The following is a 15,369-nucleotide window of genomic DNA, read 5'->3' as shown; positions in this document are numbered from 1 at the left end:
GTTTCAGTGTCAAAGGGCTGCTGTCACTAGGCTGAGTCCACGTCAGAGTTGGGCTTGCTTTACTGGCCAAGAACTGTGGCAGTAGCTCTTCAACATTTCTTAGAGATGAATGTAAAAATGTCAATATGTTGAAACCATTGCTAAGTTTGATCTGCGCTAAACAGGACCAGCTATTGGACACGAGTAATGATAGAACTTTGCAGGAATGTTTCCAGTGAGCTCCATACTATTTCTCTATAAATTCATGATTCTTTCTGTTGTCTACTTCTCTCCTGTAGTGTGAATTTAGTGCTCTTGAAAAGGGCTGGCCTGGCAGCCCTGCAGCCTCTTCTGTATACCCACAGCCCAGACGCAGCACAGGTAGTGACAGTGCCAGCATCCCCCACTGCCCGCCACACGCCTCGCCCTGACTTGGAGAGGCCACCTCTAGAGGGGAGGGGAGAGTTGGAATCCATGACTTCTCTGTTAAGATCTCCAACAAGAGTGCCAATTATGAGGCGGGGGACTTATACTCAGACTGTTAAATCATTTTCCCTTTCGTCACAAAACAAACAAGAACTGTTACAATCTGGTCTGTGCTGACTGGCTGAATTTGAACAAATAACCTAGAGGTGAGAATCTCTGTATGCCATTCCCCAGTCATTAGTCCCTGTTTGTCATGTACACATTTCAATTGAATACACTAGCCATTGTGCATCGTGGCTTAGTTATGTAGTAGTAATTTAGGCAACTACAGACGTGTTCATTGTGAAGTGATGCTTACTTGTTTCTTTGGTTTCATTTTTAGGTACTAGTTTACCTCAGAAAGTTTTAGGAACAGCTGAAGAAATAAGTGTTAAGAAACATGCAGAAGACACTATTTCCGTGGCATCATCCTTACATTCGAGTCCTCCTGGGTCTCCTCACGGTTCCCCACGCAAAGGTAAGAGAGCAGTTCAAAGCCAGTTCTTATTTTACCAAATGATGCTTTGAAACACATAGTTTGTTTTTCAATCTATAATAGCAAAGTATGAAGAAGAGTATAACTTCTCATACTTTTTGAACTTCCAGGTATTATTAGGTAGGATTTCTGTATTCAAGTGTGGTCCTTACTTGATAGATGACAGGCTTAGATAAGAATGAAGGCAGAAGTCACAGTTGTTTTGTTCTGTGCAGATTATTGATGTTGCTATTCGAATTTCCCATTATTTAGAATTTTTGTGGAGTATTTGAAAATGAGAATTTCTGTAAGAAATTGTTATTAACCAACATCAAGATTTAGGAAAAGAAACAGATATTTAGGTTGATGCATTTCTTTCTTTAGTAATAGAGTATTAACTTTTTTATTAATCAGGAATTAAAATAACATACACCCTAATGGATTTTTATATTTCTACTTATATAGACCTTCTTGAGGTAAAAAAAATCTGAAATCACTCTTAGTCATTTACATGTTTTTGTAATTCAGCCTAAGCTTCTCTTGACTGGCCTGGGCAGTGTGCACATGGATGCCATTTTACTTCACCTATACGTGTAGCGTTCTAAGTGGTGTTTACCTTGGTCCGTGCACTAACTGTGTGTGCCGTGTGGCCAAGGGCTCCTTGGTCCTGGCATTGTCTTCGCAGATGTTAAAGAATCGCATCTTTAAATAATCACAGTACAGGATAGTACAAGGTCAGAGGGAGGACAAGCTTATGAATTTAACAGGAAGGAAAAGCTTCCAGAGCTTTCCTCAGCTTCCGTGTCCTAAATTCCATCTCAGCTTTGGAGGGCTTTTTCTTATTTTTGTCCCATATGTGGCAGCAGTGTTACTATGATGTCAGATCTGATTTGGATCCTGACTCTGTCCCCTCCTATTGCTGTGTCATACAAGCAGCTAATCGACAAGGTCAGGTTTCTTATCTGTAAAATAAGGGGGATGCGGGGGGGAAGCCACCTCTTTTAGGGGACTTACATAAGGATTGAATGAAACAATATGTACAAAGGTTGATACATGGTAAGTATTCGGTGAACTGGTGTCTTTTCTCTTTCCCTGTTTCAACCCCTGGGCAACAGAGCTCCCTGCCTGTGGCCTGCCCTTCCCCCGTCACCTAGCTGAGCCTGGCTAGACATTCCATTCAGACATTACTAAGAAAAGCTTTGTAAAAATCAAAGAGGACATGACTGTTTGAGGCACACAGGTCTGCTTCATCTCTGCACACTCTCAGTGGTCCTATCAGACAGGAGCAGTGGGGTGGGGGCAGTGCCCAGGCACACAGGTGGCCCAGAGGGCATGCCCATGGGCTCCCTCGGCGCTGTCCAGGGGCACCTCGGCACCCTCCACCATCTTCGGGGGCCGCTTAGAGGTCCCAGTGCAGACACTTCCCTAACCAGGAGGCCATTCTCTAACCAGTGTGACTTGTGGGGAGAGATATCAGGACCAGGAATTTCCCATCAGAGTGCGCTGCACTCTCAGCGCTGGAGTAGAGAAGTCTTTCCACAGTAGTCTACTGTGAGCCTGTCAGTCATGTGGAGAATCCTTAGGACCTGGAGAAATGCTTTTATTCAAAACTGTTGCCAGTTGTTTTTACACATTACTTTCCAGACCCCAACCAAATATTTCTGTGCATTTCCACAGACAGTTTTTTGCTTATAGCCTGTGATATTTTTTAAAAACACCATTAAAGTAAGCATACATTATTAGGATCAGTTCCTAGTTCATGCTAAACTTTAGAATTAGTTTCTTTGTTTCCTAATAGTTAACACGTTGCATACCGGGAAATTTAAATGCCTTTTAGAAATGATGAGAATTCTTGCCACCCATACACAATGTGTTAAGAAAATAAGCCTGTCTTTGTATTTTTCACATGGAGAATTTAAATAAGTTAATAACTTTTCTCTTTTTTTATATTTTATTTAAGAATAGTTGGAATACAAAATTATATTAGTTTCAGGTGTACAGCGCAGTGATTCAACATTTACATACCTTTCAATGTGATGAACCCTCTAACTTAGTAGTCATCTGTCTACATGCAAACTTACCACCATGTTCTGACTATATTCCCCTTCACCTATTTCACCCATCCCCCGCCATAAACATGTAAAAACTTAAAAAGTGAGAAGTCAGGAGGCCTTAACCTTGATCTTCCCCAGTGCTTAAGGAAGGCAGCCTTTGTACCTTGGGCATACAACAGGATCAGACATTGTGCTTTATAAATACATTTATTGTACACACTATTTATGCGTCCTGATTTTTGCTAAGCTTTTTCTTAGTAGAATCTGCGTGAAAATTCTAGAGATAGTTACTTTTGAGAAATACTTTTTTCATATTTTTGCGTGTGATTTAACCAGCTTGGCTTACTTTTAGTAGTTTTTATTATCATCTTATTCTGCTTAAGGTAATCTTCATCCTGTGGTCTATCTTGCAATGACTGCTGTGTAATGCTATATACTAGACGCTGTGGATTAAAATATATGTTGCTAGATTTCAATCTTTTAGATACTATCAAGATGTTAGAATTTTTAACAGTGAAATCTTATATAAACCAGCTTAATTGTGATTGACTGGAAAGAATTAATTGACCGTGACAGGGTTTTTGCCTCTCTCCCTCCAGTTGGCAGTGTCCTATCTGATCCCAGCCTCCTGCTGCAGCTCTCAGGGTCTGCTGCATCCCCTCCCAGTGAGTCCAGCACCGGGATCAGTGGCCACAGCTACCCCAGCATAGGTGGGGTTTACTTGCAAAAGAAAATCCTTCAAATTACCAGGAGCACAGCCAAAAGAACAGACAGGACCAAGAAGGCCACTGAGGAGACTAGAGACAGGACAAGTTGTGAGAACACAGCCAGAAAAAGAATGACATCCCCGTTTAGAAGATTTAGGGAAAGAACTCTTTCAAGGGAGAGACTAGCCAACAGCACAAAAGCGGACGCAGAGCACAATCAAGCCACAGAGAGCTGTGAGGAAGTGAAGGGCATTGGAAGCAACATCAAAGATGAGAAAGAGAGTGGCGTCTTCAGTTCCAATAGCGGAGGCCACAGTCACGCTCTAAGCTGCTTCCAAACGCGCTTCAAGTCTAAGAGGAGGAAGACTCTCTGAAGTTCCTAACTTAATTTCAGTGTTACGGTTGTTTTCATTTATTAATGTAAATGTAGTTTAAATTTAGTCATTTGTTAAAGCTCAGGCAAGCAATTTAGTAAAATACTATTTATAAGTATTTTATGATTAGTGTTTCAGGGTCCTTTAGCAACAAATTAAAGTGCCTTATTTTTATATGTTATTTAATTAATGTCAGTAAACTTGATATTCTTGTGTTCTGTAGTTGGCTTTATTTCCTACCAGTAGCAGCTGGGTCTGTGAGTGAAATAAGTGGAGGAGGCTTTTTCAGAACCTCTATTTATGTTCACAAAAAAATCCCAATAATAATCTAGTCAGACAAACCTTTGCCTCAGAAAATTTTATTGCCCTCTTCTTACTGCAACTACTTTAAAACAAGCTAAGGAAAAGAACTGTTCGGGAGGCAACAAAGTGCCTCTTGTCCACATGTAGCATATACTTTATCATCCACTCTTCATGTATCTCCGATCAGAGAAGAAGGAGGAAATGGACTAACACAGCAGGTTGAAAATCCAGGAGACTTGTTTAAAAATGTAGTTACTCTTTTCCACCCGCAGACCTCATAAATTTGAATTGCCAGAAATGGGCCCCCAAAATTTGTATTTTAGTAAGCTTTCCAGGTGGTTGTTAAAATTGATTGTATTTCCAAAATACTGATCTAACATACATAGGGATGAAATTTGTAAACAGTAAAGCAAGGCTATCCCCTAGGGTAAAAGAGCAATGATTTCTTTTTTCTTTTGAAAATTTGTAAATATTTTTTTGTTACAGTGTACATTCAGTATTATTTTGTATTGGTTTCAGGTGTTCAGCATGGTGGGCAGACAAACACACTTTACTACATGCTCCCCCCCACATATGTCCTGTACCCACCTGGCACCTTATGTAGTTAAAACAATATTAGTGACTACATTCCTTGTGCTGTACTTTACAACTCTCTGACTGTTTTCTAACAACCAGTTTGTAGTTTTTAATTTCTTCAACTTTTTCACCCAGCCCCCAAACTGCCTGCCATTTGGCTATGATCAGTCTGTTCTCGGTATCTGTGAATGTCATTCAATTTTGTTCAAATTTAATTTATTTTTAATTTGTTTACTACATCCATTTTCTTGGTCCTCCTGAAAACTGACCAATTAATTTCTGAAGGGCACTGAGAAGCAGTAGTGATCCCAAGATCAAAGAACTGGGGTAGGAGTCAAGGTTGGCTTGGCTTGTGTCTGGCCCCACAAGCTAAATATAAACCACATGTTTTCTGGGTCTTTATTTTTTTTCTTTGAAATAGTTAATAAGACTGCTTGATAAGGTTATCGATAACCTTTTTTGGTTTAACCTGAGTTATATGTGAGTATAAAGCCTCTGGTTCTTGAGGTTCTTAGGAACTGAACTGAAGATTATATACCAATTGAACCACATTTCTCTCAGTGAACACGAAAATAATTGTTTGCTTCCTTGAGGCCTACTCCTTGCTGGGACTACTACAGCATTTTCTTTTATTTCTAGGCAAAAGAAGTTTGCTTACTTTTCTAACACTTACCAAAACCAACTCCTATGTACATTTAACTATCAGGCCACAGATTAGTTTCAGGATCCTTCCACCTCACTCCATCTCCAGCCCTTTATTCCAGGAAATGCAAAAGAAAATCTCTCTAGCTATATCTGCTGTGCAGTAAGTCATAAAACAATTAAAAACAGGTAGATGCCAGTTTTTTCATAACACATTCTTAGGTCAGTTTAGCTGTTCAGTGTAATTCTCAAAGTTGGTGAAGAAGAAGAAAACTAGGTATAAGATTAAATCCAAATCTGAAGCCATTTATTTAGAATACTAAAACAATAGCTTTCAACTTGGGGCAAGACTTCTTAGTGACATAAGCAGAATATCTAGGGTAAGTATATGTAGTTTGAAAAAGCAAAAATATAACTCCCTAAAGTCCTGATTTCCCTCCCATCCCACCCCCACCCCCCACCTCAGGGTAGTAATTTGGACACTCAGGTCAGGCCATAAAATTTTATATTTATCAAAGGTGGGGATGTAAGGTTAACAAGAAGTTGAGAAACTCAAGATGTCTACTTTTTCATGTTTTTTAGTATCTTAATGCCTTTTTGTTTCATTAAATGCTTACTAACTGTGTGAGAACTTGGGGCAGAGAGGCCTTTGGACTACTTTTCTCAGTAATACTGGACTTTAACTTTCCATTACTTGAATTTGTTGTTGAATTGGGATGGTGTGGGTAGATAAGGGCAGGTCCTCTCCCCAACCACATCCCCTACCTGGTTTCCTGTTTGATGTTTTGATCATTTGCCTTCTCTCGTTCAGGTTATACACTTGCACCATCAGCTAAATCTGACAACCTGTCTGACTCCAGCCACAGTGAGATTTCTTCACGGTCCAGCATTGTGAGCAATTGTTCTGTCGACTCCATGTCTGCAGCTCTGCAGGATGAACGCTGTTCCTCCCAGGCAGTCACAGTCCCTGAGTCCACCGGGATGTCGAAAAAGACAGAGCACTCCTCAGGGACAGGAGACCACAGTCAGCTCGGCCCTGGGTAAACATCCTCGCCTGTGTTCACATCACGGAACCCAAGACAAGTGGCCACTGCAAACAGTGCTCCCCACTGCCCCGTGGGGTGCTTACGAGGGCATCCCTAGAATATGAAGGCCAAGTGTGTATGCTCTATACTGAATATGCAGATAAGTGCTATTTTGAAAGATGTGTGGGTGCTCATTTGTTAAGTGTTACTGAATTCAAGTAACTTTCTATCACATGGTACATGAGTCAGTAAGAACTCAAAGTGAAGTTGTTACTGATTTGGGAACTGGTTTTTTTTTTTGTTTTTGTTTTTAAGTATATTTTATTGATTATGTTGTTACAGTAGTTCCGATTTTTTTCCCTTTAGCTCCCCTCTGCCCTGTATCCCCCTTCCCTCCAGCAGTCCCACCCCTCTTAGTTCATGTCCATGGGTCATGCATATAAGTTCTTTGGCTTCACACTTTCCTATATTATTCTTAACTTCCCCCTGTCTATTTTGTACCAATCGATTACGCTTCTTAATCCCTGCACCATATCCCCATTTCTCCCCCTCCCCCCTCTCCCTCCCAGCTGATAACCCTCCGAATGATCCCCATACCTATGATTCTGTTCCTATTCTGGTTTGCTTAGTTGGATTTTGTTTTTATTTTTTAGGTGCAATTGTTGAAACTTGTGAGTTTGTTGTCATTTAGTGTTCGTAGTTGATCTTCTTTTTCTTAAGTAAGTCCCTTTGACATTTCATGTAATAATGGCTTGGTGATGATGAGCTCCTTTAGCTTTACCTTGTCCGGAAAGCACTTTATCAGCCCTTCCATTCCAAATGATAGCCTTGCTGGATAGAGTAATCCTGGTTTCAGGTTGCCTTTTATCACATTAAATACTGCTTGCCAGTACCTTCCTGCCTACAAAGTGTCCTCTGAGAAATCAGCTGATAGTCCTGTAGGCACCTCCCTGTAGGCAACTCTCCACCTCTCTCTTGCTGCCGCCAGCACTCTGTCTTTATCTTTCACCTTTGGCATCTCAATCATGATGTGTCCTGGTGTGGTCCCCTCTGGGCCCAGCTTACCCTGGACCCTCCGTGCTTCCCAGACCTGTATGTTCATCTCCTTCACAAAATTTGGGAAGTTTTCCTCATTTTTTTCAATTCTTACTTCCTCGTTCTGCACTAGTTGATTGTTTTTTTTTTTTTTCTCTCTTATGTTCCCAATCATTGATTTGAACCCAGATTTCCATCCCTTCACCATTGGTTTTGTGTGGATATTCCTTCGTTTCACTTAGCATAGCCTTCACTTCTTCTCTTTTGCGTTTGCCGTACTCAAACATATCTGTCAAGCCTGTGGGCATCTTTATCACCAGTGTTTTGAATTCTGCATCTGTTAGGTTGTCTGTCTCTCTCCTCATCTGTGAGGTTGGCTATCTCCTCATCGCTTAGTTCTCCCACTGGAACCTTGCTCCGTTCCCCTTTTGGGCCATACTTCTCTGTCTCCTCATTCTGACAGGCTCCTGTGTTTGTTTACCTCTGTGTCCCAGGTAGATCTGTCGCTCCTGTCTGGATGAGTATTTCTTCTTTATATCTTTGATTGCTGGACTTCCATGCAGTTTGATTTTCTGGAACTTCTGATTGTTTCTAGTTTTGAGGTAGTTGTATTCCTTCTTAGTTGTGGAGGGAGATGCAGCGTGTCTGTCTATGCCTCCATCTTGGCCAGAAGTCTGGGAGGTGGTTTTTGCATTCTCACTATTAGGTTAGAAATTGCTTTAAAAGATTATGTAGTGGGAAGTACCCTCAGTGCTTTACATACTGTGGACGGGTTGACGGAGTAAGGTGTCATTGACTTTTACTCTCTGAAAGTATGATTTAGGGAATTATCAGCTAGCAAAAGAGTCAAACTCTTAAATTTCTATTTAGGGTCAAGCAAATGGAAATCTTTGAGGAAGCATTGAGAAAGTTGATTCTAAACTGATAAATATTGTTAGCTCTGGTATACTTTAATATGAGGAAAATGTAAGATATAGCCAAGAATTATTATCATATTTGTAAAGGCTTCTAAACTATGATTTTCTAGACCAGGGTCAAACTTTCTATGAAACTTAGTAAATATTTTAGGCTTTGCAGGCCGTAAGGTCTGTTGCAACTGCTCAACCTTGTTTCACCAAAACAGCCTTAGCAAATATGTAAACAAATGAGCACATTGTGTCCCAATAAAACTTTATTTACCAAAACTGAGAAAGGACTGGGTTTGGCCATGGGCCCAAGTTTGCTGGCTCCTACTTTGTAGTATAAATCAAGGGTTCACAAGGTTTTTGGGAGGTAAAGGGTTAGATATTAAAGATTTTAGGCTTTGCAGGCTGCATATAGTCTCTGACAAATTCTTTGGAGAATTTTTTTTTTTTTTTTAATGTAAAAACCATGCTTTGCTCCAGAATATACAAAATCAGGCTTTTGGCTGGATTTGGCCCCTGAGCCTTAATGTGCGGACCCCTGCTGTCAATGACAGGATATACTTAGTAGTAGGTGGTTGGGAAAGATGCTTCTTACTTGGTGCTATACTAGGAGAGTCTCAGAGGTGCATCCCTTTGGTTGGAATTTTTTTTTTTAATTATTTATTTGTTTACTTATTATATTTTTAGAGAGAGGGAAAAGGAGAAAGAGAGGGAGAGAAACATCTTTGTGTGGTTGCCTCTCACTCGCGCCCCCAGCTGGGGACGTGCAACGTAGTCATGTGCCCTAGCTGGGAATCGAACCAGCGACACTTGGCTCGCAGGTCAACACTCAATCCACTGAGCCACAGCAGCCAGGGCTAGTTGGAAATTCTTAATTCTGCTTGTATGGAGAGAACCTAGCATTATGCTGACTCAGAGTAAAAATGCATACTTAATTGTATTCCTTTCAAACATTTTTCATTCTCATTTACAATCAGTTGAAGAAAAATTCTGACAAAACCTTGCTAAATATTTCTATTTCTTCAACATATGTTTCTAGCCACGTATTAGAATTAATGCCAATAGAAGTTTAGTGATGACTGATGATGGGGCCATTTTTCCCCACGAGGTTACTTTGGCATGAGCACCTGTTGGGATCCATGTTCTATAGTCTCTTGTATGCCTTTAGTACTTGCTATGTACAGGTGAAAGTATTTCCAGTAAGCCAGTAAATGACTTTCAATCGTGTATCTTCAATTTAGGTGGACACTCTCAAAGCCATCGCTAATCAAGAGTTTAGCTGTCTCATCATCTATGATCAGTGAAGAGATTTCTCATGAGCACATCATTATAGAAGCAGCTGACAGTGGTCGTGGCAGTTGGACTTCCTGTTCAAGCAGTTCCCATGACAACTTCCAAAGTCTTCCAAACCCAAAAGGCTGGGATTTTTTGAACTCTTACCGACATACCCATTTGGATGGCCCCATTGCTGAAGTTGAATCCACTGACAGTGAGTCCTATTCCTGCCCTAAAGGCTGCCCTCGAACTTGTGGTCAGTGTAAAGGAAGCCTCGAGACTGATCACTTGAGACAGAGTTGGGCCTTCTCCAGTTCTCTGTCCGACACGTACGAACCAAACTACGGGACAGTGAAGCGGAGAGCGGTGGAGAGCACCCCAGCCGAGGCATCTGAAGGCTTCGACCCGAGGAACAGTGCTGACCCAGTTTATAAAACTGTTACTTCAAGTACAGAAAAGGGCTTGATTGGTAAGTTCTGTGTTCTTTGTTGTATCTGTGGCATTTAGAGATAAAGCAGTAAAAATAGCATCGGACATCTTGGTCTAGAATTTTATCCTTGAAGAAGATCCCTTCTCTCACTTCAACTTCTCTTTCCTCCCCCTTCAAACAAATTATATGTTAAGTATTCATGGTTTCTCAAGGGCTTGGGACAGGTATTTAAGCCTGTTAAAATGAAAAGGCTATTATGAAAGTATTTAAGGGGAGAGGTTTATTTGTCTTGTTTTATTTAGAGCTCTTTTTGTTCATTGAGGAAATACTGCATTGCTGTGCAAAGTAACAAAGGGATGATCCTCTCAGTTACATCCTGAATTGTGTGGACCGCAGTCGCTCTGTTGAGGTAGTCCACGTGGGAGGAAAGGTGGTGAGGAAGCCCAGCTCGGTTTCTGGATCCCCCTCCGGGAGCACGTGCCTGGAGCACCAGCTTCCGTTTGTGGGTTCCATTCTAACCCTGCCTGTCTCTCGGGGTATGTCCTTTTAGTATTAAAGCCATCAAATACACTTTTTCATGATGTCAATTGAAATTCTTAAAATGTGAAAGACAGAGATGCTGATTTTATTGCACACCTATAGCACATTTGTTTTTTAGTTGTCAAATTGCATTTTAGAGTGGGTTTTTAGCGTACTCATTTTTTCCCAAGGATTTTTTTTTTTTTAAAGCCTTGTAAATTACCACAATATGGATAGATAAGCATGAGTGTTCAAGGATGTAAAATCCTTCTCTTGTCCATTTGGGAAAATAGATTTCTAAAAATCGTGTATTTCTTTCATTTCTGGATGACTGGGCAGATCACTGTGTTCTCTACCCGTGTCTTAATGCCTTTGGCACCCTCTCCTTCCCCTGCTCGTTCCACCCTCCGCAGATGGGGCTGGCACTTCTTTCTGACCTTGAGATCCATGCAAATTTTACTGATAGAGTTGTAGAAATTTCATTATGAACAAACTTGATCCTCTAAAGGGACAATTAATATTAGCATTTTTTTTTTTAACTGTGTGGTTTAATTCTGCTCTGATTTTGATTATTTTCTTCCTTCTACCTTCTCTGTTGTTTTTTGTTTTTTTTTTTTTCAATTTTTGATTTAGTTTTTCTATTACAGTTGTCCCATTTTCCCCCATTTCTCCCCACCACCCAGCCTACCCCTTCTCCCACAGTCAGTCCCCACCCCATGTCCCTGGGTTATTTCTACTAGTTCCTTTACTAAACCCTTCCCTTACTTAACCCCCTTCTCTCCCTCCCACCCACCCTGAAATATTAGAATTTTTAATGGTCTTTTTTTTATTTATTCTGCTCATATAAGTATAGGTATTGTTTGTGTTCTGAAAGTTACTGTTATGGTCAAGAAATTCACAGGCATTTGTTCTGTGGGTTTTGTAGAGTGGTCTTAAATTCATGGAATTTCTGCTTTAACCTATTTCTGATGCATTAAAGCTTTACCTTTTTCTCACTGTTTTTAAACTTAGGGAGAATAATTTTAAGTATTATTTTTAATGTCCACTGGAAATCAGAGAAACTTAATTTAAGATGGATTTCCTAAAATTATGTTTATTTTTTGTTCACTTAATCACAGAGCAAAAGTTAGAACTAAGGCCCTTAAAGGAATTATTTCAAATAGGTCCTCTAGACCAGGAAAGTGGAAGTTGTATATATGCCAGAATGGACAACTTGGTTTACCCAGGAGAGCCTAAAAACAGTGGTTCTTGTCTTGGCCCAAAAGTTGTTTTTGTGGAAATTTAATCAACAACTCTGGCTGGGTGGCTCAATTGATTGGAGTGCTGTCCTGTGCACCAGAAGGTCGCAGGTCTTTGATTCTTGGTCAGGGCACATACCTAGGTTGCAGGTTCAGTCCCCACTTGGAGTACATATGGGAGGCAACTGACAGATGTTTATTTCTCATTGATGTTTCTTTTCTGGGTCTCTCGCTCCCTTCCTCTCTCTAAGATCAATAAAGACTTGTCCTTGGGTGAGGATTTAAAAAAGAGAGAAAGAGGGAGAGCTTTTAAAAAGGAAGAAAATCCATTCAACAGAGGATAGATATTTGGGGACTCCTAAAACATTTCTGACTTAGTATCTTCAGGGCTGGTAGACCTTGAGAAATTTGTCACATACAGATGTGAGGGCTGACCTGCAGAAGGAATCTTGTCATCTCTTCAGCTCTGTCTCATTCTATTTAATGTGTATAAAACTTAATGTAATTCATGTATTTTAAAAACAGGTTTAAATCTTGTTCATTAACCTTTTAAAAATATTTTTAATCTGTCATTATATTAAACTAATGCGTATTAATTTGTTTTAAGTTATATTTTGTCATTGTACTAAGTTTCAGTATTTTTTTTATTTCTTCTAGTTCTCATTAATATGTCCATTCCTTATTTTCCATGCCAGTGTACTGTGTCACCTCCCCCAAGAAGGAGGATAGATACAGGGAACCACCTCCCACTCCTCCAGGATACATGGGGATTTCTTTAGCGGACCTAAAGGAAGGATCTCACCTGCACCTAAAACCTCCAGATTACAGCGTGGCAGTGCAGAGGTCAAAGATGATGCAGAGCAGCTTGTCTAGGCTGCCACCAGCTCCTCTCAGTAGCCACCCCGTGGCCTGTGTTCCATCTAGGATTATAACTCCGCCTCACAGGCATGACTCGCAGCCACCCTGTCCCCACTTAGCAGATGCAGCTGACGCAGATAGCGAAGGCGATGGTATGTTGACAGACTGCCTTGACGGCTCTTAAATGAATTGCTGAACACATTCAATGGTCTACTCTGCTATTTTAGATAATCAGTAATGTTTTCTCAAATGTCTCAGAAATCTGTTTTTAAAAAACAATTCCTAAATGTGATGGTGTGTTTTTTAATAGAAGAGGGTCTGTGTACTGCTCAATTGTATGCCCAGTCCCCTTCTTCCAGCTAAAATACAGTATTCTTATCTGTGATCACTAGCAGCTTGGTGTAGCGGGATAACATTGAAAGGAGGTGCTTGACATTAGTGGAGTCATGTTTTACACTAATGTATGGAAACCTGAAGCTGGAAGTATCAAATGCAAAAGTATCTGAAACCGTGCTGTTGATATATTTCCTCTTATTAGTAAAACCCTTCACTGACTTTGCAGCTGTGGTTTGCTTTGTTAATAAACATAAAAAAAATTTTTATCCTTTTAAACAATAGAGTAATAAAGTTAAAAGATGTTATGAAATTCCAGTTCATTGTCAGCTTTCAATGTGATTAGAACCCATAAATGTCATTATAAGAAAGCCTGGACCTTGATAGGGTCATTGAGAGGATTTCTTTGTGGAGATTGACTAATTTTGTAACAGCTAGGTTGTTGATCTTCATGAATATGCTGATCTGCTACTTAAGTGTATTTTTATTATTTTCAGAAAATGAACAGGTTTCAGCAGTCTAGCTGGAAGTCATGGAGGAAGGCACAGGAGAATCAGCCGTGTTCCCCAGGCCGTTCCAGCAAACGGCTGCTGCTGCTCACCGGAGGCTTCACACCCTGTGCCTGAGCAACGCGAGCCCTGGACCGCGCTCCTCTCACTGATCCCTGCGAATGCAGTTTCCTCATCTGGGGATGCTGTACCTGGATACGTGTTCACTTTGCACACCATACCTGCCTTGGGACCATAGTTACTAGAACAGATCCAAACTCAGAGTCCTCCCTATGTATAATATATATCTATAGATCTTCCTTTAACAAGTTATTTCCAAGCCATAGCTTGGGCTAACGGACAAATTCAAAATGTCTGCCAGTATCGAGGATGTTCTTGTGTATTCGAAAAGTAACTTACTTGAAGTTTTGAGGTTTTGTTTGTATTTAGGAGCTCTCATTAACTGGTGTTTATGTTTGAGGCCATAAGACTGTCTGGTTGACCAAACAGAAATCATCTTTACAGGATGATGCGCTGATCTGTACAGAACGTGAGCACTCTGTTACACCAGAGCAATGTGGGGTCTCAGTGTGAGTGGAAGCCCTTGGCAGGTGAGATGTTAGGAAGGAGAATATTCCCACCTGCTGGCCCCAATTTGGAAGGACAAGTGAAGCTGCCACAGGGTTTCTTATAAGTCCTTTGGGAAAGGGAAGTGGCAATTTTAATTTCAAAAAAATTGAGTTTTTATATTAAATTACATGTATGCCAATTCTTTCTGAACTGAAAGTCATGCTGCATCTAAATAACTAAAACTATAAACCCAGTAAATAGAAAGTGGATTCTAGAGTATTCTACTCTGTAGAAACCCAGATCTGAAATTTTCTCAACTCAGATATGGAGTTCTTTTTTAAAGGAAGTGTGGTCATTGGTGGTGTGACCCTGAAGAGAACTTGAGCTCTGGGGGGTGTCCTGCTACCCTACTCCCCCATCACAGCAGCAGAGGCTGTCTGATCCCACAGACCCTGCCGCTCTGGGCACCTACAGTAAAGCTCACTAGCTCATAAAGGTAAATAATTGGTTCAAATTGTGTGGGATCAGGGGAGCTAGAATCATGGAAATGATTTTCTCTTGGTTCCCAGTCTAGCCCCTGAGAGGAAGTATACTTTTTAACAGCCTGTTGGGCATGGCACTCTTAGGTATTTATTTTAAATTCCATTGGTTGCTTAGTGGACATGCTAGATTTTCCACATTTTTACAAATGAAATATATGTCTTGTATCTTAACTTTAAATTTTTTATTTTGTTTTTTAGTATAAAGGCAAGTGAAAGCCTAATAAACTTCTGTGACTACCAAAAAAAAGGAAAAAAAAAAAGCCAAAGCCATTAATGTGCACTACCCAGATCAACTTGGAGCCAAAAGGGGTTTGCTTCTGAGTGGTTGTCCATGTGTAAGTGTGGAGGATTTAGTTGGCCGTGACTTCCTTTCCTAGCTGTTCGTCCCTATCTCTGTCCCTATGTCCTGCCTCTCCCCTTCATTTTGAAATCATAAATCAGTTCCAGGTGGTAAGAGGCAGTCCCATCTTTTCCATATTTTCCATCAAAGCGACTGTTTCTTCACTTCAAGAAAAACAGAATGTCTGAAAAATTGCCCTGGGTAAAATAACATTAATCTGAAACTTAGGCCTTAGA

The 15,369-nt window shown here is 40.5% G+C and overlaps 1 protein-coding gene across 5 annotated transcripts in view; it reads left to right on the top strand.

Moving 5' to 3' along the window:
* Nucleotides 1–15,074, top strand: part of RAPGEF6 (Rap guanine nucleotide exchange factor 6) — a 205,250-nt gene extending 190,176 nt beyond the window's left edge. For 2 of the 5 annotated variants that reach the window (XM_090288007.1, XM_090288006.1), the window contains 5 exons: nt 788–922; nt 6,387–6,615; nt 9,782–10,284; nt 12,698–13,012; nt 13,691–15,074. In XM_090288007.1, coding sequence (XP_090144133.1) covers nt 788–922; nt 6,387–6,615; nt 9,782–10,284; nt 12,698–13,012; nt 13,691–13,716 — 1,208 coding nt within the window. In that variant the 3' untranslated portion in view covers nt 13,717–15,074. Of the gene's footprint in view, nt 1–787; nt 923–3,572; nt 4,075–6,386; nt 6,616–9,781; nt 10,285–12,697; nt 13,013–13,690 lie in introns of those variants that run through there. The other 3 variants (XM_090288009.1, XM_090288008.1, XM_090288010.1) reach the window with 3 other exon arrangements.
* The last annotated feature ends 295 nt before the right edge of the window (nt 15,075–15,369 follow it).

The sequence above is a fragment of the Furipterus horrens genome, unplaced genomic scaffold (genome assembly GCF_987537825.1).
Source record: "Furipterus horrens unplaced genomic scaffold, mFurHor1.1.pri manual_scaffold_10, whole genome shotgun sequence".
Taxonomy (NCBI): Eukaryota; Metazoa; Chordata; class Mammalia; order Chiroptera; family Furipteridae; genus Furipterus; species Furipterus horrens.
The sequence above is the reverse complement of the archived record's forward strand: the minus strand, read 5'-3'. Positions and strand labels throughout refer to the sequence as shown.